This window comes from Patella vulgata, chromosome 4 (genome assembly GCF_932274485.2).
Source record: "Patella vulgata chromosome 4, xgPatVulg1.2, whole genome shotgun sequence".
NCBI classification, from domain to species: domain Eukaryota; kingdom Metazoa; phylum Mollusca; class Gastropoda; family Patellidae; genus Patella; species Patella vulgata.
This window is the reverse complement of record NC_065882.2, coordinates 80,188,782-80,213,470: the sequence shown is the minus strand read 5'-3', so window position 1 is coordinate 80,213,470 and position 24,689 is coordinate 80,188,782. Positions and strand designations below refer to the sequence as shown.

Sequence of the window (24,689 nt, the reverse complement as noted above, 5' to 3'; positions counted from 1 at the left end):
GAACAAGTTTCCCGGCTGCTTTTGAAGTTTACAACAATTAGCGGAATGACCGAATTGTTGACACGTAGAACAGCGAAGATCCGGGCGGATTGATCCATTATGTGTCCAGTTACAGTTGTGGGCAAAATGGCCAACACCATGACAAGTATAACAAACTTTAGATGATGGTGGGTAAGTATTGGTTGGTTGCTGTACATTGGTATAATGCGTTGGGTGTTGGATTTGGTGAGGGCCTTGAAATGGCTGAGAACGTTGTATGAGATTTGTCAAATCATTAATTTGTTGTTGTAAAAACTGATAACTGTTACCGGTACTGGTGGGAGGTGGCTGAGAAAAATCAGGAATTGGTATGTGAGGCGGTATGACGTTTGGTTGAATATGGCCTGGTGGCAGCTGAGAATTGGCAAAACTGTCCCGGTAGCCATAGGCTTCACCCATCTTAGCAGCATTGTAGGCATGTTCAAGTGTTGTAGGTGTTCCGGCTCTTACAAAAAAAGCTAATTTAGGAGGTAAGCCTGATATAAACTTTGACATAAGTTCTTGATCATTCTTGTGTAAATTATCTGACTTCTCAATCAAAAAACTTTGGTATTGATCTATTGACTGGTTGGCTAGTAAATAAAAAGGCTGGTGGAAAACTATGGAATCGGCAAAATTGACCTGGGCTGTATATTTGGAAGTAAACACCTTCTCAAAGGACTGCCAAGAAAGTTTAAAAGCAGGAGGTAAATGTAAATACCAAATACGGGCTGGACCTCTCAGCTGTAAATGGAAAGCAGCAAGTTTCTGTCGATCTGTGAGTCCTTGAAGTAAACAAAATGAGTCAAACTCTTCTAAAAAATATGTCGGGTTTTCTTCACCGGAAAAGGTTGAAACCATACTGATGCCATGAAGTTTTGTTGGTAAGCTAGAGGGAATTGGTACTTGGTTATCAATGTGTTGAGTTGAGCGAACAGGAGTCAGTAATGGTGGCCCAGTTGTCAGCGGAGATGGTACTGGTGAAGTTGGATACATGGCAGGTGTCAGTTCAAAATCATTAATATACGAATAGTAGTACATCAGTGTGGTCGACATATTTACACAGGTAGGGAACAATCAAATGATAGGCAGGTACTCAACAATGTTATAAACAGGATGACTTGATTGTTGGCCTTCAAAGGTAGGAAATGGCAACACCAAAAAACACGTGGTTTCATTGAGAAATTTATCATTCAACAGCAGTCAGCAACAAGTTTTAGCATCTCCACCATATTGTGTATTTGGGGGTATAACACAATGGTGGTAGAACAAACAAGTTAATACACAAAATCATCTCCATTAATTGTATTCTGAGAACCACACAAAGACATAAGTTATTTACAGCAAAATCACAATCACATCTTATTCGAGCGCTTCAACGACACAGCAAGAAAAACAAAAACTCCTGACTCGAGAGTTATCTTTCCTCAACCTCGATTTCGTATAAATAAGGCCATACCACTTTAATAGGCCAACACATAATAAAATGTATGTGAATACATACCATTTAAGTACGGCGTCGTAAACTGATTCGAGCAGAATGATGTGTTTTGCTCATTTTATATACTCACTAAACAGGAAATATATTTTATCCAGATATTTTTCAAACAACTTTATCTATTTTTCTAATAATTAAAAAAAAATATGTTATAGAATTTAATTTGCAGAAGAAAAAAAGTTAATATGTCGAGCTAATTAACCCGCTCCGATGTCATGCCTCTCAGTAATTGTAGAGGCCTGACGCACATCCACTGTTGATCAGTGCGCTTCGGACCTGTAGGCACGTTAAAATGGGCCCAGCTGGAGTTCATAACGAAATAAGGACTAGAATCGATTTCGTTCTATGTAGTCACTACAATCAGGTCCCTGCATGTTAAGTTTAGTAAGACGGTTTGTCGTTGTTGTACTTGAGTGTTTAACGTCCGCTCCCACCGAAGGTGATAACGCAGACATAGTGTCTTATTATCAATTTTATAATCTTAGTGCGCGCACTAAGAGAGAAACGGGAGTAAACTCATACGCTCATATCAGGGTTAGAAACCACAACCGCACGCCAGAGGTGACCGGTCAGCTAGACATCGAAACGTGACACTCTAGACACCCCCCCCCTCGCCAGACCGTCTGTCGTGTACTTTGAGCTTATAATGATTTGTTTCGTAGAATTAAGTGATACCGAGGAATGTATTATATATTACAACGTCTATAGTCCTATAGTCTAACATGATTGATAAGCTGCTTCGTGTGGTACACAGATAAGATAAATAGCTGCAATGATCAAGTGTTGAAGGTGGGTGGGATGGGGATGGGGGTGTGTGGGGAGTTGGGAGTTGGGGCGGGCATCTATCAATTTAAGTAATATATACAATTGTAATATTAATAAATATCCTAATTTTAGAAATTCCAATAACTTTTATTGACTTTTCGTTGGTTTACCTTTAAAGCTTATAGATAGATTACAAAAAGTACAGAATACTGTAGCTAGACTTGTTACTTTAACTAAGAAATGCGACTACATAACTCCTGTTTTATATAATTTGCACTGGTTACCTGTTAAATATCGAATAGATTTTAAGATTTTATTCCTTACTTTTAAATGTTTAAATAGTTTAGCTCCTGTTTACCTCTCAGATCTTTTAGAACTTTATATACCTGGCCGAACATCAGATCAACTACTTTTAAAGCCTAAAACTACTGTTCAACTAGTCTCTTATGGTCAGCGCTCTTTCAGTTATCAAGCACCTGTTTTGTGGAATAATCTACCATTTAGTTTAATATGTTGTACATCTTTATATTCTATTAAAAAAACCCAACTTAAAGCGCATTTATTCAACCAGGCTTTTAACTGACTGTTAACATGTCCATAATCTTGTTGTATTTATGATTACATTGTCTCTTTATAAAGTGCCCCTGAACATGTTTTATGAAAGAGCGGATTATAAATATGCTGTACTGCTACTACTATAATAATAATAATAATAATAATAATAATATAACTGTCCTACCTTGAGAAAGGTATATTACATCTATATCTTGTACCAGTTCAGTTTAATCTTCAAAGTGGACATGTTAATAGGTAATAGAATAAACCCATAGCGATATTTATGTCACACATTTAAAAATGATTATTGACATTTTGGCTCATCGAGTACCTTTTCTAGAACGTCGTGCCGAAGACTCGAGGGGCTTATGTCATACCACCTGCGGTACGTATGTCCACACTCCGCCCATTCAATTCAGGCGGACGTTTTATCAAATGCGTTGTTTGGCCTTGTATCATCTTACAGGGGCAAATTTTTGACATTTTCACCAATTTTCAGCTCGTTTTATTCTGAATAATTTGAAGGTTTTCAACCACATATTTGGACTGTTTCAAAATGTTGTCCTATTCCATTGGATAGATTTCAATCAAAATTGGGTGGTACTTATTTAGCTCTTTAAGAAGTCAAAAGTTAGTCACCCATTTTCGACATAAACCACTAAATGGATTTAAAAAAAGGTGTAGTAGAGGCCATCAAAAGTCTAAAAAAACGAAACATCAGGGACCATAATCCAGAAAATTACTGTCCGATATGCACGAATATCGACAGGAACCGAGGTCTTTTGGATGTAGACACGCGGTTTAGGTTTCATCAAGATCGGATAAAAACTGTGACTTCTTGAGGGTCCACAATCTTGGCATTACATACTTTTACACTATTTGCGTATCAGTAGCAGTCATTTTGTCAAGCAGTTTCGGTCTGATTTTCACGAGAATCGTACTCAACCATTATCGAACGGTGATATATTTAAACAGCTTTTAAAATCAAATAAAATTGTGACCTATAGATGTTCCACAAGCTAAAAACCAAGGCCCATAGGAAGTTACTGTTTTTAGTGTAATTTCTAATCAGTTATGTTCGGTGAAATACGCCAGAAGTCTCAATCGAATGACAATCTCTACACTGATAGCATTTATTGCGCAAGCTCTCCGGATAAGAATATGGCGCCACTGTTTGACATGAATTGTGGAATGTCTAGTCCCTTGTTACAAATGGCGCTGAAACGCACAGTGTTACATATTAGATATCAGAAGTCCATCAATGTTGAATTAAACTGACAAATTATTCGTGTTTTCAATGTCAAAGATTTTGTATGATACTCAGTTAAGAGACTTAACTACGTTAAATGTTCACTATGTCTAAAATTTCTGACACTATGATCCCACTGTGACCATGGGATCGCTCTCATGTGTCCGCCATTTTATTATCCCACTTGTAGCAACAACAATTTTTGAACGCCCAGTCAGATGTGATTTAACAATGCTTATTTTGTATATTCTATTCGCTTTTAATACTATTAACTAAGATCTGTACATGTAGATTTATATTTGTAGTGCACATATTTTAATATTAAGTCAATATTCTGTCATTTATTGAAAGAAGCACTCGACTAATGTCTGGCGCTGTTCACGATCTTCGACCTATCGTCTATGTCAGATTTGTTTATTATATGCATAATTAGTAATAGTTTATATGACAATTGTTGTCTTCTGCTGTCATACAAGATTCTAAATAGGTTGTTTGTTGATAAGGATTAATTGTGATATTAGACGGTATTTTATTTATCCTGAAGTTATATGTAAAGACAAGCTATGAAAGCCATGCGTTTTATGATTAAGGGGAGACAACTCTTTTATGACTAGCAATTATTTGCCCATTGACTTCAATGTTAAATGGCTGTAACATCACAGGCTGTAGCTCTTTGCTCAACATTCCGTTGGTTCCAATCTTTATAGGCACAATGGGGACCACATCTGGCCATCTCTTCATCATAATTTTGTAGGGGGTTGACCGTTTAGATTTAAAATTTCGGTTGTAACTTAGTTTAAGTTTTCGTGAATAAGGGCCCAGGTTACCGCGGTGTGCCTATCGTATAGTTACGTGTTGAGTGTAATTCTCAATATTTAATTGAATCCCTAAATAGTCAATTAATTATTAATACTATAATGGTGTTAGGCTTTTGACATTATGTACATGTAAATATCACAGGGTTTTCAAGTGCCATACAGGGACATGAGGCATCTGCAGCAATTAATGTTTGTCAACCCTCCTTCACATTGTTGGATTATGTAAATATTTGTTAACAAATTAAGGGTTTTGGATGGCCGAGTGGGCTTTGGATCGGAGGGTCTGTCAATGACTCAGGTGGCATGTTCTGAATCCTGCACTTGTATGTGGCAGGATTGGGGTCATCTGCCAATGTGGCCCAGATAATGTTGAGTGGTCGTTTCCCCGATCTGTCTTATCAACTTGATGTAACAAATTTATTAACGTTGCCTGTTTTGTATTTTCAGGGTTGTTTCCTCCACTCTTTTTTTCTCTGTGATTAATTTTGTAGAAATTAAAGCTTATTGACAAGAATTACAACATGTTTTTTTATTGTTAATTCACCCTTTGTCACATTTATATTGAATCACTTCTAATCACTTATCGAGATCAAGTGTAGACAGACATACACAAACATTGATGTCATAATTTACAATGTAAGAAATAAATAAAAAACAGTAAATAACACAATTCAATTTGATATAAAAGTGATAGAATCGCCTAGATGTTGGTCAAACATAAAATGTTTGGAATTGACTGAATTTTATGTGTGAAATAGCTTTATTTAACGTCCGCTTCCACCGAGGTGATATCGCAGACAATAACTGAATTTTATTTGTGGGGTGTCTTAAGAGTAGACTCGGTCAACTAGGTCCGAATATTTTCATCTCAAAGGCATTACTATGGTGGCCTATCGTTATCATTCAGGATTTAACAAAATGTCTTTATAAACCTAAATAAAATGAAATGAAAATGAAAAGCAAAATCAAAATCAAAAGTAAATTAAAAGTAAAAGTTCAACCAAAAGCAAAAGTTAAATCAAAACTAAAAATTAAATCAAAAGCAAAAATAAAAACAAAAGTAAAAGTAAAACCAAAATGTAAATAAAAATAAAAACACAAATGAAAACTAAAATCATTTTTAAAAGTAATTTGAAAAGTTCAACCAAAAGCTAAAATCAAAAGCAAAAATAAAAATAAAAGTAAAACCAAAATGTAAATTAAAATCAAAACACAAATGAAAACTAAAATCATTTTTAAAAGTAATTTGAAAAGTTCAACCAAAAGCAAAAGTTAAATCAAAACTAAAAATTAAATCAAAAGCAAAAATAAAAATAAAAGTAAAACCAAAATGTAAATTAAAATCAAAACACAAATGAAAACTAAAATCATTTTTAAAAGTAATTTGAAATGTAAAACAAAAGTAAAAGTAAAAAGCAAAATAAAAATATTTGTCGGCCTATCGCTATCATTCAACTTTTTTTCACGCAAAAGTAAAATAAAAATATTTGGTCGGCCTATCGCTATCATTCAACGTCCTTGATTCCCAATCGGTAACCGTCGGCTATTTCCGAACGCTTCGACTCGACGGTTTGTTCTCCCGCGGTACAAATAAAACTGAATCAGAACAGTATTTTCTTATGGAATGCAAAAAAGTATAAAGATTTGCAATAATCTCTTCAATCCATCAAGCATCATTGTCCCGATCAGTGTTGAAGAATTTGTGATTTATATGTCTACATAATATTAATTATATTACCCGTATCTATTTTAAGCGGGTTTTGGATGATATTGAGTTAGAGACTTAGCTACTTTAAATCGAAGTTTGTCTCGCCAAAATGGCAAGACACGGAGGCATTCATTTTGAATATGACGTCAAACTTTCAGCTGCCTGGATTAGGGGGTTCGGTTCTTGACGCCGTATCTTGTCACATTGTTTGCCCAACGTGAGCGTCGGAGTGCTTCTTCTCTCCGACGAAAAACCGAGGTCCCGTGTACATATTTGCGTGCACGTAAAAGATCCCTTGGCAGTTGGAATTCGATATAAGAGTAGGCCGTAGCGCCGCTGTCCGGGCAAAATTTCCCTCATAGCACACTGTATGGCGTAGCCTATAGATGTCCGTCTTCATTCGCCCAGTTTAGAAGCAGAACAGCAGGTCGTTAAACCCCATTTCATTTCATTTCATTTCTTCTCTCCGAAAAAAACTCATAGCGACAACCTGGCCTTGGGTATAGCTACGTCTCGAGGGCCACCCATCGAAAGGCGGTGGTAGTGTAGAGGGATGTGCAACGCTTAATCAGTAACGTCTACCATTACACTAACGAATGTGTAAATATGTATATAGAATATAAAAGAACAAAATAGAATTTGATTGCATCGGAACGCCCTTTTAGGGCGGCCATATACAATATGTAAAGATGAAAAAGTTATACACGGGCATCAATTTACAGACAGACAATACAAACGATACATACAGTATACATAATATAGAAAATAAAAACAGGACAAAAAAAACCCAAAACAACATGCGGGCATTAAAGGGGAAGACCAACGATTTTCAACAAGGTTTCCATAAACCTTAAATATATATTGATAAATAATCCCCTCTGTAGCACAAGCAAAAAAGTTTTTGTAAGTTAGAAATTAATTTTTATTAAAACAGGAAGTGACATAGTTGGTTCAACACGCTGACTGGGCTCTATAGTAAGCATACAGATTTGGCATAAGTTTACTACTGTATTGTGTTCACGCATCGCCGTTTGGCCGAAAATCTGATAAAATGGGCTGTTTATTAGGATATCATAAACACGAATTTATGATTTATTAACGTTTAGTACACAAAGCTGTCGTGTAAATTCACTCATACTGAACAGTAGGCTGTGTCTCAATTCACGCCACATGGCTAATTGTTTATATCACGTGGTTTGATTGACAGCTTGCAAGTGACACGTGTTTCGTCTGCTTCGATGTTTTTTTTATGCTTGCTGACAGCGTTTTTCAACATAAACAGATCAAAATTACGGGCATGTGAGACATATAATATATAGTGCATTTTGGCACATAATGTCGACGTGAACGGCTTTTCCTTTTTTCTTCCATTTCCTCTTGAGAATGGCTGGGCTCGAATGTTTTTACGGCATTACTGTAGACCACCCATAGACGATTTATATTCCAATACGATGGTGTCTGACGTTGACATACTTTGGAATTTTATATATTTATTTGAATATATATGTGCCACAAGTCCGTTAAAATAAATAAAGACACTGTCAGCAGATTCAGCACGCACATAAAAATTCACGCAGACGAAATATCTCTCACTTGCAAGCTGTCAATCAAACCACGTGATCTAAACAATTAGCCATGTGGCGTGAATTGAGGCACAGCGTACAGTTTAGTATGAGTGAATTTACGCGACGGCTTTGTGTACTAAACGTTAAAAATACATAAATTCGTGTTTATGATATCCTAATAAACAACCGATTTGATCAGATTTTTGGCCAAAGGACGACGCGTGAACACAATACAGCAGTAAACTTGTGTCAAATCTGTATGCTTATTATAGAGCCCAGTCAGCGTGTTGAACCAACTATGTCACTTCCGGTTTTAATAAAAATTAATTTCTCGCTTACAAAAAGTTTTTTGTTTGTGTTACAGAGGGGATTATTTATCAATACATATTTAAGATTTATGGAAACCTTGTTGAAAATCGTTGGTCTTCCCCTTTAAATAGATACGGGTAATATAATCAATATTATGTAGACATATAAATCACAAATTCTGCAACACTGATCGGGGCAATGATGCTTGATGGATTGAAGAGATTATTAAAACACAAAGTTTGATCAGTAATGTTGGATATATATATATATATATATATATATATTGTGTTCGCAAATCTTCATAATTTTCGCATTCCATAAGAAAATACTATTCTGATTCAGTTTTATTTGTACCGCGGGAGAACAAACCGTCGAATCGAAGCGGTTGGAAATAGCCGACGGTTACCGATTGGGGTCAAGGACGTTGAATGATAGCGATAGGCCGACCAAATATTTTTATCTTACTTTTGCGTGAAAAAAGTTGAATGATAGCGATAGGCCGACAAATATTTTTATTTTGCTTTTTACTTTTACTTTTGTTTTACATTTCAAATTACTTTTAAAAATGATTTTAGTTTTCATTTGTGTTTTGATTTTAATTTACATTTTGGTTTTACTTTTATTTTTATTTTTGCTTTTGATTTAATTTTTAGTTTTGATTTAACTTTTGCTTTTAGTTGAACTTTTCAAATTACTTTTAAAAATGATTTTAGTTTTCATTTGTGTTTTATTTACATTTTGGTTTTACTTTTACTTTTAATTTTGCTTTTGATTTAATTTTTAGTTTTGATTTAACTTTTGCTTTTGGTTGAACTTTTGCTTTTAATTTACTTTTTATTTTGATTTTGTTTTTCATTTTCATTTTCATTTCATTTTATTTAGGTTTTTAAAGAAATTTTGTTAAATCCTGAATGATAACGATAGGCCACCATACATTACACTTTCAATTAACCATACCGTTTATTGGTAGTGGACGTACGCAATGGGATTAAGGGACTAGTTCGTCAAGCAACAATATTTTTAGTTACTACCCAAGCGAGATACGCGTTTACAATATTACGTTTTATATAAACTGGAAAATTATAAGATTGACGTTTATAATATAATATATACATTAGATGACAATAGAAATATAGTGGGCAAAATGCATAATTATGAAATATGACATATTATAAGATAGAGCTTTAGAATTTTATATACACTTTGATTTGCAACAAAAATATAATATACATAATTATGGATAATATATGAAATATGTTGGGTTATAAGATAGAGGTTTAGAATATTATATACACTTTGAATGACAATAGAAGTATAATATACATGATTATGAAATATATATGAAATATGACATATTATAAGATAGACGTTAAGAATATTATATACACTTTGAATGACAAAAGAAGTATAATATATATAATTATGAAATATAAATGAGATATATGGGTTATATTAAGATACATTTTTAGAAAATTATATATACAGTATATACATTTTCAGTAACGATAGAAGTACAATAGAAGAACAATATTATTTTTAAAACAATAACAGATATAAACTTATGTAGGAATTGACATATATATTAGCAGGAATTAGCATAAACAGCAAACTCATCTAGATATTCACCAACTGCATCAAAACAAAATTTTAACTGCTCCTGAAATGTACATATAATCATTAACAACATTAAACCTGGTATATAGTTATATTGGCAATGTGTGTGATCATTATACAGATCATACAGAAGAAGTGGTTAAATAGGTTTTTTATACCATGCTCAATTGAACAATCCACAGTAAAAGAACAAACAGTACTAATTTAATTTAAAAACGTGTCAATAGATAATTGACCACATAATAGGCGGACATAATTAGACCGATATTAGCAACAGTATTTATTGGTCTAATGAAACATGTAATTAGATAATTGAGCACATGAAGAAGAATAAACGGGCATAAATATACCAATATTGGTAACAACATTATTTCTTATTGGTACAATAACACAGAATATCAATAGAAGCCAATATATATTGTAATTGACTATAATTAAGTACTTTAAATTAAAATAGATCGATTTAAATAAAAGCACTGTTGAAAGTTTACAATCTCGACTACATTGATGACTATTCCATCTCTGCTAGCAAATTCTAACAAAGGTCTAATATCTCTGACTTGTATTTTCCAGAAATAAATTTTGCCGCAGAACAGAAGCAGAACACAACCATTATAAGTCAAACTGACATCTGGTCTTTCACAATGATTTATAATACTTACAAAAGACGTGATAATCTGAGGTCTAGAAACTCGTAGTTGAACTAAAGTCTGTAAAATACTGACATCTTGTTCTATAGTTAATCTTTCTAATATAGCTGCTAGAACACAGAATACACCCGATTTCTCTACACCGTTGCTACAAAGTCAAACAAAAGAATAACTGGACAACTACCTTATTGGGTTTGATAAGATAGTTGAAAATAATGAATGGTTCATAATATAGAGATCTGACTTTAAGTATAAATTCTGGCCATAAATAACAATATTATTTTCAATAACAAAGCTGATCATGTTCACATTGCTTATTACACGTAGTTTTACAATTGTTATTTAAGCAATATTTAAATATTTACCAGGAAAATGCCACAATAGAATGATACTATTCGGTAGAAATTACAATCATGTGATTATTTATATGATTCGAATAAACTGAATCACCATAGGCTTAAAGACAATGGACCATATTGTTTTACTAAAGTAAAAAAAAACTTACAAAGAAGGAACTTAAGTTCGGTCCATCTTAATGTATATTGTTTAAAAAAAAGACTTACAGACAATGAACTACGATAGACCCATCTTCATGTTCTTGAGACCATGTTTTTATATCTTCTAAGAGAATAAATATTGGCCCAGCAGACGTTGGTACCCCTCTCTGTGTATTCCAGAAATTGCACTGATAAATTTTGACTGTTCGTTGTAGGTTATCCTGATGGATTAAAACAAACAAATTATTTACAGACATAATATATGTCAACCTGTTATTAATAATCTAGAATTCCCCCAGTCTGCTCTAGTGTTGTAACTTTATATTACTGATTTACAATATTATTGTTACGTATCCAATCTGCCTTATTTTTGTAACATAAATAATGCAGTATTGATTTAAATTTATATCACCTAACGCTGATTTTAATAGAGTATAAATTTAACTTTATATTACAACACGGTTAAAAGGGAATTAAATTAAAAGTAAAAGGTCCTACGTACATATGTTTCACTTTTAATTGAACAGGTCACCACTGAATAAATTGTATTCTCATATTCCGTTTCATCTGTTTTAGTAATAGTATATTGTCCACAATTCAGTTCATCAATTCCTGGTACATATTGTCCAATATCCTGTATAATTCAAACAAGTTTATAACTAGTGGGAATATTCTTTCTCGTGTAAGCTATTATCACAGTTTCTGTCAAATTATAAAGAAATCACTTGAATAATTACTGGTAGAGATTCCAGCTACCCGACAGTGCCCTAAACATCTCCACCTTCCCAGAAACTTAGTTTAGCTAAGTGTAATAAGTTTTCATCTAGCCATTCGTATTTTGATTGATTGGCGGCCAAAAAGACTTAGAATTAATGAAAACGTATGATAATTTTACCTTTCCTGTTTCTATAATATCCATATTAACTATTGTAGTAACGTCTTGTTCTACAACCATCGTCCAGAAATCTATCACTGTATCTGGTAAGGGTGTTTGGGTCAATATATAAGCACGTTTCTTTTTGTAACTCTGTAAATAAAAGAAAATATTGTTAAGATATCCATGCAAAGCGCGGAAATACGCTCACATCGCATCTATGTTGCTGGAACGGAAGGTCGGGGAAATTGAATGAATTAGGTTCGTCCTCTCATGACCCCAACTCTTTGAACCAAATTAGAGAAATAAATCAGTTAAAATCTGTAGACTCTATTGCGTTAACAAGGTTTTTAGAAAAGTGGGAATAATCAGGAACGAAAGGTCGTGGAGTGCTGAAAATTGATAGGATTCATCCTCTCAAAATGTAGCCTTTGTCTCGTTAACGTGCCAGTGGCTTACGGATTGACCTCCAGGTATGGATGACGATATAATCCACCCTCGCTTACACGATGTCGCAAACAAATAAAAACATACCCAGTATGGGATTATAAACTACACATCGTGAAATTGTGGACATAATTGTCCGAAAATATTTCTTACCGATAGAAATAAAGCATTGATATAATCTGTGGTCTGTGGTTTTGATAAGCACAGTCGAACTTTATCGGCTGAAATAAACAAGCTAAGAGTGACGATTCTGTCCAACGCCACAATCCTAATATAAATAGATGGCACATATTAGATAATTGCACATTCCTCTTGCTGAAAAGTATTGAGTAATCAAATTGACTATTTATACTAGTGAAAGTATACACTAAGTTTTACCACTCTCTTTCTATCAGAATAAAAGTTATCTCGCTCCACAGCATCGACCAATGAAATTGCTAAGTTCTGCTTAGTTTTAGCGGAAAATGTTAATCATTGAACTCAGTCAAGATATTGACCTAATGGACATCTACATCAAGTTTAAACATTCTACCTCAATTAAAAGCAGAGTTGTTATGTTCCAAAGTCATGAAAAATCAAATTGCTAATCACTACTTAGTCTAAACGGAAACTTCATCTAACTTAGTGAAGGTATTGAAATAATGAATCTATACTCTGAGTTCCATCACTCCCACTCAATTACAACCAACGTGTTATAGCGTTTCACTGTCTTAACTAATAAAACTGTTTATTTCTGCTTACCCTTAGCGGAAAATGCGCATGGTTAAACACTGTCAAAACATTCACCTAATAAACACCTACACCAAGTTTGAACATTCTACTCCAATTAGAAGGAGGATGAGTGTGTTCCAAAGTCTCGACTAATCCGACTAAAGTCTATACTTAGCCTATTCAGGAAATAAATGCTCATCATCGAACTTAGTCAAGGTATTGGAGTTATGAAACTATACACGGAGTTTCACCAACCTCACTCAATTAGAATTAAATTCATCGAGCTCCAAAGCCTCGACCAATCACATTGGTTATCACTCTGCTTACCCTGAGTGTCCTCACTCTCACTTAATTATAACCAAAGTTATCGTGTCCCAAAATATCAACGAATAAAATTGATTAGCCTAAGCCGAAAATGCTTATCTTTAAATTCCACCAAGACATTCACCTAAAACATCTAAACCAAGAGTGAACCATCTAGCCCAATTAGAAAGAGAGTTTGTGTGTCCTTATAAAATGACAGACAGACGGGCAGGCCCATTTTAATAGTCCCCTGCTTTCTCCGAAAGGCGGGGAACAAAAATATATAAATATAAATTTAATTTATTCTATGAGATACACATACTTTTTATTCAGTCGGTAAATAAATAGGAGAGTACACTAGTATGGACATTAAATTTAGCATAGACACCACATTAATAAATATAAAAACAAGAAATCTACTAACATGCTAATATTGACAGATCTCTGTTCTTATTCTTGTTTTCTTCTGATAAAGCTACTGAACAATCGGCTGTACTTTGTGGTAGACACACATCATTAAGCATCTGAAATAAAGATTCATATTTTAAATCACAAAAATAGCTCCCTGCATAAAATTACATGAGAGTGTAGAGTTAGTCAAAAGGTATTAGAGTATTATGATGTATATTTACCTCAAATCGTTCTTGAAGCTGTGATTTACCAGACGTTTTATTGACCTTCAGTAACGCCTGATAGTCCTTTTGATATGACGTCACAGGAAATGTAATATCTCCAGCTATATACCATTCAGCTAAAGCATCATGTAGAAATACATATTGTTCCTGAAATATTTACATAGAGGTGAATTCGATTTTACCTTCAAATAATAATACTATAATATATTAAGGCATACATTAAATAAACATACCCATGCCTGGACCATGTTAACTCGTTCATATCTCATCTGTTTAACACATTCATAGATATCTACAGACCCTTCTGCTCTAGCTTCTTCTATCAGATAATCTAAACCTATAAACGTTCCCGTTCGTCCAATACCAGCACTGAAAAAAAACATAATTTCCTTTATGGTAAACCTATTTGTTTTACTGGTGATTGGTTATGAGGTGGATAAGTTATCGTCTATATCAATTATTTATAAATGTATTGATTTACCTGCAGTGTATCACCATTGGTCCAGGATGTGGTGATACCTCTTTAATCACTCTACTTCTGAATTCAAGCAATGACGCAATATCAGTAGGAACACCTTTATCAGGCCATGATGTAAAATGATATTGTTTAATGGTTCTAGATCCACATTCATCCTAGAAATTTATATAGAACTATTATATATCGGCACTTTCTACGTGTACATTGAATGTTAATAGATAGTTAAAGTCCAGGGGCCAGTAGCTCAAAGATCCGTTGACTTTTAAAGTTATCCTCAACGGAGAGAACGTCTGTTGCTGGAAGGTCCGTTAACTTTAACATGTCGTTAACTTGTCGTTATATTTAACGGAGGTGTTGGACTCCGCTTTCTGTCATAGATTACCAGTGTAATGTTAACAGACAGGAAAAGACAAGTACTAAAGGATGGAAAGCGGGGTTAAACAGTCCAAAACAGCGATGAATGAAAATGTGCGTCCATAGCCTCGTGTCTACAAGGTTTTAGGGCGGTAGATATTTTTAACGAATTAAACACTTACCTTCGAGATTTTGAGAGTTCTAATTGTGAAATGAGAAAAATTCTCTTCACTGACCAATGTCATCGAAATTTGACCAAACTTTATTTCTTCGCCACTGTCCGGCCAATACTTAAAACATTTTTCCTAGAGAATTATATTAACTATGATTAATATATTAATCTTATTAATATTATCTGCTGTCCTTACGAATACTTGGCCCATTCTAATGCATATATCTTATGTTTTCATGAACACCTGGTGCAACTTTCCATTATAGCAAATGTATCCAGGCCCTAGGGAGGAGGGTCAAAGCTTATTGAAGCCATGTTATCTGAACTTATTGCATAGAGAAATAGTAAACATATTTTGTGATGATTGAAAAAGATAATCAAATTTTATATTTTTCGAATGTTTTCTTAAAATAACGTCATTCCATATATATACATCTATATTTCAATATTGTGATATAATTTAACTAATAGCTTAGCACATACAGTTCCCAATTCAAACAGGTTGGTCAACATAACAATCTTTCCAGTCTGTGAAACCCACAATAATCGCAAAAACTCTTTAATAATAACATCATTTGGACCTGTGAAAAAGAATAAAAGTATATTAACAACTGATACGATATCAAATATCCATAACTTATACGGTATCAAATATCCATAACTTATACGTTATCAAATATCAACAACTTATAAGGTATCAAATATCAATAACTTATACGGTATCAAATATCAACAACTTATACTATACGGTGTCAAATATTCATAACTTATATGGTATCAAATATCAACAACTTATACGGTATCAATAACTTATACCTTATCAAATATCAATAACTTATACGGTATTAAATATCAATACCTTATACGGTATCAAATATCCATAACTTATACGGTATCAAATATCAATAACTTATACGGTATCACATATCCATAACTTATACGATATAAACTGTACAATTATCAGCTTTTACTAATCTTTGCCAAGTTTAGGACTTTGTGAAAAATTAAATCATGTTTTAGTTTGAAATGATCAAAAATATTTACAAAAACTTCTAACCTTGTGAAGCGATATATTTCTTTTCAGCATCACCATATCCCTGTGTAAAACATAATGTTAATATAACATAATGTTAATAAAGGAGAGCAATATGTGGCCTATTTGATCGAAACAATTAGATTCAATTGTTTACTACGTCCACTTTAATATAGAAAAAAGACCACGGGTAACTGTTAAGGGGAAAGCTTTGATTACTACTCATTGAGACCCTCATATTGAACTAAAGACACGCTTGTCTACATTATACAAATACATAAGTGTGGGTAGCCAGGCCCATTAAGCATACCTAGCTAGTAAATAACTAATAACTTACAGTTATATAACAAGCATTGATGTAATCAGAATTAGGGTCATCGTTTTCTATATCCAGTTTAACTCGTGAATGATCAACTGTCAAAAACACATTTTTAAAAAGATGATAATATACATTCCTCTTATATATTTAAATCTGTCTAATCATATATATGTTCATATTATTAATCGTATAAATGTTTTTATATCTATTGGTATATATGTATTTATTTAAAACAATAAAGTATCTAAATGTCTCATGGATATTTTACTCCATAAATATTTATCTATTAAAGAAACTTACAAGCACATATGTTTTTATATCTATTTTTAGGCTTATTAACAGCATTCATACAATAATCATATGCTGAACATAGTCCACTTGGAAGAGTCTGAAAGGGAATTAATATTGCTTATATTTAAAAGGGAGATTAGATAAAGAGCTGACAGTTCGCACTATAAAAGTTAAAAACTAGATAATGTAAAGGACATTTGCTGAAAATTTGCTGAATTTTAGGCCTCGCCTCGATCATCATTACTAAGAATGATTGGCAACTTGGCAAACATATTGGCTTCTATATGCCATATGACATATTAGGACAAACAAGTGACATCTGTGTCAATAATTGACATTCAGGTAGGAGGCGATTTACAATTGCAAGGAAACCATCGAAGCCGAAGAAAACACGATGGGGGAGAACGGTAATCGTTACTTCCCTTTGTTATGTAGATGTTTTCATGCCTGGGATAAAAATCACGACACGTGACTCTAAAGCAAACCTGACGGACATGACTAGGACAATCCATTAGATCAGCTTATGTTAGAATATACCGTCCTTAATTATTTTACTAACTTACCTGATATTCAGTTTTGAAGGTTTTTTCTTTTTTTCTGGATTTGATATATGGCAGCAGATTGGTCAATTTAACACGCGTAGACGGTTCACTTGGTTCATCAACGTTTACATAAACTTGTGTTGATCGTTCACCGACTTCTTCTTTGTTGGAAGAGCCCAATGGATTAACATATGTATTACCACTCTCAATAGGCTTCTCTTCCACTATGGACAGAAGATGATATATGAACATAGAGGTATATCAAATATGACAATAAAATAATGTATATACGTTATTTTCATTTAGTCTTTCTACGAGGTTTGGTCAAATTAGAATTTTTATTTTATTCAGTCAGGCTTTTCTATAAGGATAGACATGACATAAATTTGTTTTCCTCTAAACGAATATCGGTATTGTAACAGATTGAACTTCAGCACCAATCATTCCCAGAACACTTGAAAATAAGGACGAAACTAAAATGAAGTGAGGTTTAACGTCCTACTGGGGAAGAAAATTAGATCGTTGGCATGGTGCTATTAAAGGGACCGAATCGTGAAATGGTTAATTCCTCTGTTTCTACTAGATTAACTGTAATTGTAAGACATTCCACCGACCTTTAAGTTGTTTTTCTGAAGGTCTTGATGCATCTGTTTTAGCTTTCATTGGTATATCATTCGCCAATACTTGGTCCGATTCTCTTGATTTTTGACGCCTTTAAATCAAAACAACAACCCAAATCAATGACACGCGTATCATTGATCATTTAAAAATACAATAAAGGATGCTCTTTTATACATATATCACAATATTCCGAATATATCAACAATCTTTGTCCTTAAATCACTGATTAAATTAATGTATTTATTACGTGACAACTGTGTCTGGCTAATGTACACCTTTGTTAGAGTATTTAACACATTCCAAAATCTCAGCTTAGGTACACGTTACACGTAATGCCTCTAGCGAAATTAGAAAATAATTTTTACTTTTAATGTGTTTTATTGGTAACTTTGATGGTCCACTTACAGTGGCGTTAGATTCCACGACTGATTCAGCTTACCTTCTGCATTTTAGGACTAGAAAGATAACAACAGAAGCGATAATAATTGCAACCACAGCTGATACTACAGCAGCTATTATTGTCGTGTAATCGTCTGGTTCTTGTGGGGTTTGTACATCTAGAATCATAAATAGACATAATGTTTTGGTGAAATTGAGAGAGAGAGAGAGAGAGAGAGAGAGAGAGAGCTGACATTCGGAAACATGATACGATTCAATTTTATTTCAGTAATTCGCTTGCTCGTAGGATTTCGCGGGAGGGAATTGGAGGAACCGGCCAAAAATCCACGAGGTTGGTCAGGCGACCCTACTCCTTGTCAAGTACGAACGGGTAATCGATACCAATTACAGACCTTATAATGCAACGCGCATGCATTAGCCATTCGTTTACCCCTCCTCACCCCTAGACGACAACCCCCAATCCCTACATTCCCATATAAGGTATAATGTTAAATATTTTCTATACGATAACATTTATCCAGCGCTACAATATAATCGTGCGTTAGCTGTTAAAGTTACGGGTTAAAGGGAAACTACTATAGAATAACAAGTTCTTTTGTAATGAAACTCAAACCCAAAGCCGCCTATTTATCGATGAATGTGTTTTTGAGGTAGCTTACCTTTACAAGTTGGACCTTGGAAACCATCAACACAGCCAACAAGTCCACAACTACCAGTAATTATATCACATGGTGTTTCATCAACACAGTTACCACATTTACTGGTACAGTTTTCACCATAACGACCTGCTTCACAATCTGTAAATTCAAGACAAACATTCATAAATACCACATTTACTGATACATTTGTCACTTTAACGACATATTTCACACTATGTTAATACAAGTCAAACATTCATCGATGGATTTCACAGTTTCCCTGCTACACAATCTGTTAATACAAGGCATTCATAAATACAATATTTACTTGTACAGTCTTCCCTATCTATCAGATATATTTGTTATAATTATTACTTAGTTTTGAGATGGGGTTCGTCTGAAAAACTAAACTAGGCCACATATAACAATTGTTAGGTGGGTTAGGCTAAGCCATGCATGAAAATTGCGGAGAACTCAAGGTCACGCATGAAAATGGTGGACACTCTAGGTGGGTAAAGGGTCATTCTAGGCCACGCATACATATAATAAGACATTCTGGGTTGGTCACATCCTCGGTTACCTAGTGTACTCATTCCGTTCTACTCCACTATACCCTGGGTTAATCTATGGGGAAGACACGTTTTCAAGTTATCCGCCCTTGATGATTGTGCTATTTTTATCGACAAATCCCATAAATTGTTATTTGAAAAGGAAGTTGGCAAAGGTAAGTAACTCTCATCAGACAATGTTAGGAGTCGGCCTATTCTAAATGGGTAATTATTAACAACCAATCATATATTATGTTAATGAAGACCAGACGTTCATATATTAGTGTAGGGTCATTCGTGTTATTTAGAATCGTTCGTTCGTTCCCGGAATTCTACGTCCATGTGATATTGTAGACAAGTTATTGTGAATACTACTACTACTACTACTTGGTGTTTAACGTCTGCTTCCACATAAGTGATATCGCAGACAAGTTTATTGTGAATCAAATTGCCAAGTATAAGTTCAATAATAATAAACATAACAGAATGACATATTTCAGACAACGAACGAATAGTAATAATAATAACAAAAGTCAAACATATAGATGTTATACATATTTGAAATCAACAACACACACTACAGATACAATTAAATATAAATAAATTATAAATATATACATTATTTACATAAATCATCAGTATATGGACATGAATATGGTTATCTCCCCTTATAAAAACGAAGGCGAAACGATTGGTTTGTAAACTGTTTTCTGATTGGTTCGTAGACTGTAGCTACATTCTAGGCCAGGGCAGATAATTTGAAATCGTGGAAACCCTATGGGTATAGTGGAGTAGAACGGAATGAGTACACTGGGTAACCGAGGATGGGTTGGTCATGGATCACAATAGGTGTTACATAAGACTTGTGGGGTACTGTAGGTGGGTCATGGGTCAGACTAGGCTATTTATCAAAATTGTGGACCACATTAGGTAGGTCAAGGGTTAGGTTCTTTTTTAAAGACGGCAATTTCATCCATTTAGCACGGCATTTTCTTATTGAACTAGTAACCAAACATCCAAATGATTTTTGGAAGCATTCTTGGGAGGGTTTTCGATCTTTTAATTTATGGTCTTCAGCATTCACGGACCGTCGATAAGCCACGCTTGAAAATAATAAAGAAAAGGCGAAGAAAGTCGGAGCAGCCTAAAAGTTCATCAAATAAGATTTAGTCTCCTCCTGGTAAAAGGTCTTTCCCTACACGCATAAAAACCTGTACAAGAGATCATGACTGCATTCACTATAATACATACAAAAATTGCTTTCAATCCACATATGCACATGTTGATGACCTACTTCCGGTCTGTGTAAAGAAAGTTTACTTTTCATGTGGACTTTGTGCCTTTAGTGGTGCTTTTACGTTAAGGCCTAGGGTTTCTTCGGTATTTACTGTTGTTTTTGGCATTTAGTGATTTTCGGTATTTAGAATTGTATCGGTAAATAGTATCGAATAAATAGGTTGGTATTGTGGTATTTTTCGAATTTTGTAGTTTTGTTTCGGTATATGACACAGTCGCATAGCCCGAACATGTCGTTACCTATATATCATAGCTATTAGACGCAAACATTCCTGTATTATTCTTTACCCAATCCACCAGTCCTGTATTATTCCAATGGCTATATGAATAATATAAACATTGATTGATCTAAAAAGACGAAGATGGATTGTATAGTTGTGAGAATATTGTCATAATAATTATATTCAAACACGAGTAGAAAAGCTATATTTACCTGATGTACAGTTTAATCCTATTTTACCAGGTAAACATCCATTTATACAAGTTCGTGTCATCTGATCACATTTACCAACAGTTGTACCTACTACTGGTTTACAATTAGTATTACATAGTTTATTACATGATGATCCCCATCTTCCATCTTTACATTCAGTACAGGAGTCAGCACTACCCTGATTACAAGACGTACAATTATCATTACAGTTGATATCACATCTGTCTCCAGTTTTACCTTTAATACAAGATGTACATTTACCATCATTTCTATCACATCGACCATCACATCCTGTATTACAGCTCATATCACATTTATCGCCATGTCTTCCTACCATACAGTTAGTACATCTACCATTTCTATCACATGTGGTCGTGGTCTGGTCTGATCGTGGTTGACATTCTGCACCACATGTACGGTTACAGTATTGACCAACTGTATCAGGTTTACAGTCATTGCATCTACCATCAGATTTAGAACATCGATTGTTTAAGCAACCATCACTACAGTTCTGTTGACATTTTGTACCATAAAAACCTGTTTTACAATCTCCAGTACAAACACCAGTTGTAGGATCACATGTATTATTATAACATTTATTACATGGTTGACATGTAGAACGTGATATACTGTAGTATCCAGTATTACATCGTGCTTGATCTGTAATATAGATGATATAATATCAATAATACTTTATACTACATCTGTAATATAGATGAAACGTATATATCATCAGAACAATCATATTATTTATTGTTTTTTTTATATATATTTTATATCATTTTCATTGATGCACTGTACTATCCTGTATTATTATATACACACTCATTCTATTGTGTTGTTGGTGACGTACAGTTGTTATTGCTTACCCGTTGCATTTGATGTATTTTATTACATATCATGTTTTTGAAAATACGATAAAATCATTTTCATTTCAAATTTACCTTTTACTTTACTTCAATGTGATTAAGATTTACAAATGAACACATCAAATTAAAGGTATATTTTGTTGTAAGGGGTGAAGGCTAATAGTTAACCTATATTAGGAATACTATTATTTTTCTAGGTTGTAGGTCTATTTGTTGCTGATTCAACTGTCAATTGTTATCCGACAAGTGGGTTTTAATACAATAATTTGCCTCGGCCTACGGTTGGTATCAATGTACTTATATCGTTACACATAGATCTATTGAATGAAACCTCGCTTATATGTTATTTCGATTATATATGGAGAAAAAATTCTATACATTTCATGTATTTCTGGTTGGACTTGCTGTGCTCACAATATTTTGTCATCCCACAAAACAAGTCAACATATACAATCCAATCAAATCGACCATTTTATTTTTCAGTCGAATGAAAGAGTTTTAGATATTTTAAGGAGATCATGTGTCTAAATCCAAAAGACCCGTTTTGGTGTTTAAAAAACGGATACTAGCGCTGGGTGATTTTTTGATCATTATTAAAAAATCATTTTTATGGCGCAGGCCTTCATCGAATGTATTCAGATGTGCCGTACAATATATATCATGCATGTATAGCTAAACATTTAAGAATATAATATAATAATTTAAGTAAAAGTTCTATAAAGCTGTAAACGTAAAAGCACGCATTTCAGAATTTATAGTAAATAAAAAAAAAGTAGTAAAATTTTTTTAAAAAATAGCATAATTTAATTATGAAAAACAGAAGAATTAAAAAAAAATCAATAGATCAAAATATTTTCTAAATAAAAATGTTTTTAATTATGATTTATATGTGATATAAAGGTAGAACGGCTGAGGGCAAATGAGCGTTCATTGTAAGCATTCAGTATAGCTGTTTGCAGACAATGAATAATGATCAGTCGATGAGCTCAAGGTATGAGTAGGGGGTATAGCTAACTAAAAGAGGTGATAAAAAAAACTGTACCATATGGTTTAAACATTTACAAGTTACAATAATGACCATCTGTTGAATTCTAGAAATAATGGGCAAACAGTGAAGTTGGATTAAAACAGGAATGATATTTCTATGTTTTTACTTCCGATGTTCTGCATCGCTTGCAATTCATCAGTTTTGCAATGAGTAAAGAATTATTTTGATCAAATAAAGGTGTAACAAGCGCCTGGTCAGCAGATTTTATGGATATTTTTTACTGATTTTACTGATATTCCATAGATGTTCCAAGATCTGGAAAGTTCTCTGTCAAGGACAACACCAACGTTACAGTCTGAAGATGTGGGTATTATTTCATTCTCACCTTCTAAGACAGAGAGACCTTAATCACTAAATATAATTCAGTCTTTTCATCATTCAGTTCGAGGAAATTGATTCCTATCCATTAACGAACCTCACTAATACACTTATCAATTTGTTATTTTCATGTACTGAAATCTCGAGGAAGTGAGGGTTTAAACGACAGATAAAACTGGTTGTTACCTGCGTAAAGTTGTGCGTGGTTTCCCCCTTGTCAGTGGTGCTGGACACAGTGCCTGAAGAGACAGGTGTCTAGTCGTTCGGACACATTGACATGCACATAAGAGATCTCTTGGTGTGTGCCCGTCTTAGAACAGAACAGTAAGACGTTAAACACCATTTCGTAAACCTTGCATTGCAGACCATTTTTGTCAATAATTGTCGACAATAGGGTGGTGTACATGCTAAACAAACTGATCCCCGAGGCAAACCGAAGCTCATATCTATTTTAGGCAGATGTTTTTTTTATTTATAATGATATATTGGGGATGACTGGTTAAATGAGTGGATCGAGATCTAAACTAGTAATAGTATGTAACATATAATTACTTCAGGTACCTGCAAATATTTCAACTTCACACAATGTTAAAGGCTTGTTAGGGGTTGAAACATAGACAGTTCTACCAGAAAATGATGCAGATGAAGGTTGATTACATCCAGTTACAGTATAAACAGACTGTGTTGTTGATGTTCTATCTTTATAACATGATGTAGATGATTGAGGTCCTGCTTGATTACACTGGCCACTAGAACTTGTCTTAATCTCAAATCCTCGTAATCTCCGCCACCCTGAAAATAAACAAAATAGAAAAGCAAGCATAAACTATCATTATCTTTTCAGCGATGAATTCTTGCCATTTCCCTTTTCCATTTCTATTGTATTGTATTTTTGTTATAATTATAATATTCTATTGCATATATATCTATACTTAATGTATCTAACAGTGTATTATGTTGTATTGTATTGTATTGCATTGTATTGTATATCCATCTTTAATGTATATCGGGGGTTGGATAGCCGAATGGTTAGCGGGTGCGCGCTGTTTCATTAGGTCTGTCATTGAGTCAACTGGCGTGGTTTCGATTCCCCGACTGTACGTGACAAGGAGTA

General features: G+C 33.8%; 2 protein-coding genes across 2 annotated transcripts; both read right to left on the bottom strand.

Moving 5' to 3' along the window:
• Positions 1-8,774: 8,774 nt before the first annotated feature.
• On the bottom strand, positions 8,775-16,310 carry LOC126817089 (receptor-type tyrosine-protein phosphatase mu). Its single transcript, XM_056100553.1, has 13 exons — positions 16,278-16,310; positions 15,704-15,801; positions 15,231-15,353; positions 14,698-14,849; positions 14,450-14,585; positions 14,214-14,363; positions 14,006-14,105; positions 12,721-12,788; positions 12,142-12,273; positions 11,749-11,880; positions 11,313-11,467; positions 10,762-10,897; positions 8,775-10,142 (listed from the first exon to the last, which is right to left on the bottom strand). The coding sequence occupies exons 2-13, from the start codon at positions 15,731-15,733 to the stop codon at positions 10,068-10,070; spliced, it is 1,389 nt and encodes a 462-aa protein (XP_055956528.1). The 5' UTR covers positions 15,734-15,801; positions 16,278-16,310; the 3' UTR covers positions 8,775-10,067.
• Positions 16,311-16,536: 226 nt separating this feature from the next.
• LOC130012493 (multiple epidermal growth factor-like domains protein 10) lies at positions 16,537-24,406 on the bottom strand. The gene is made up of 8 exons (XM_056100546.1): positions 24,137-24,406; positions 21,341-22,000; positions 19,085-19,222; positions 18,466-18,583; positions 18,020-18,117; positions 17,427-17,629; positions 16,873-16,960; positions 16,537-16,667 (listed from the first exon to the last, which is right to left on the bottom strand). Exons 1-8 carry the CDS (start codon positions 24,396-24,398, stop codon positions 16,579-16,581), a joined length of 1,656 nt encoding a protein of 551 aa, XP_055956521.1. The 5' UTR covers positions 24,399-24,406; the 3' UTR covers positions 16,537-16,578.
• Between the last annotated feature and the right edge of the window lie 283 nt (positions 24,407-24,689).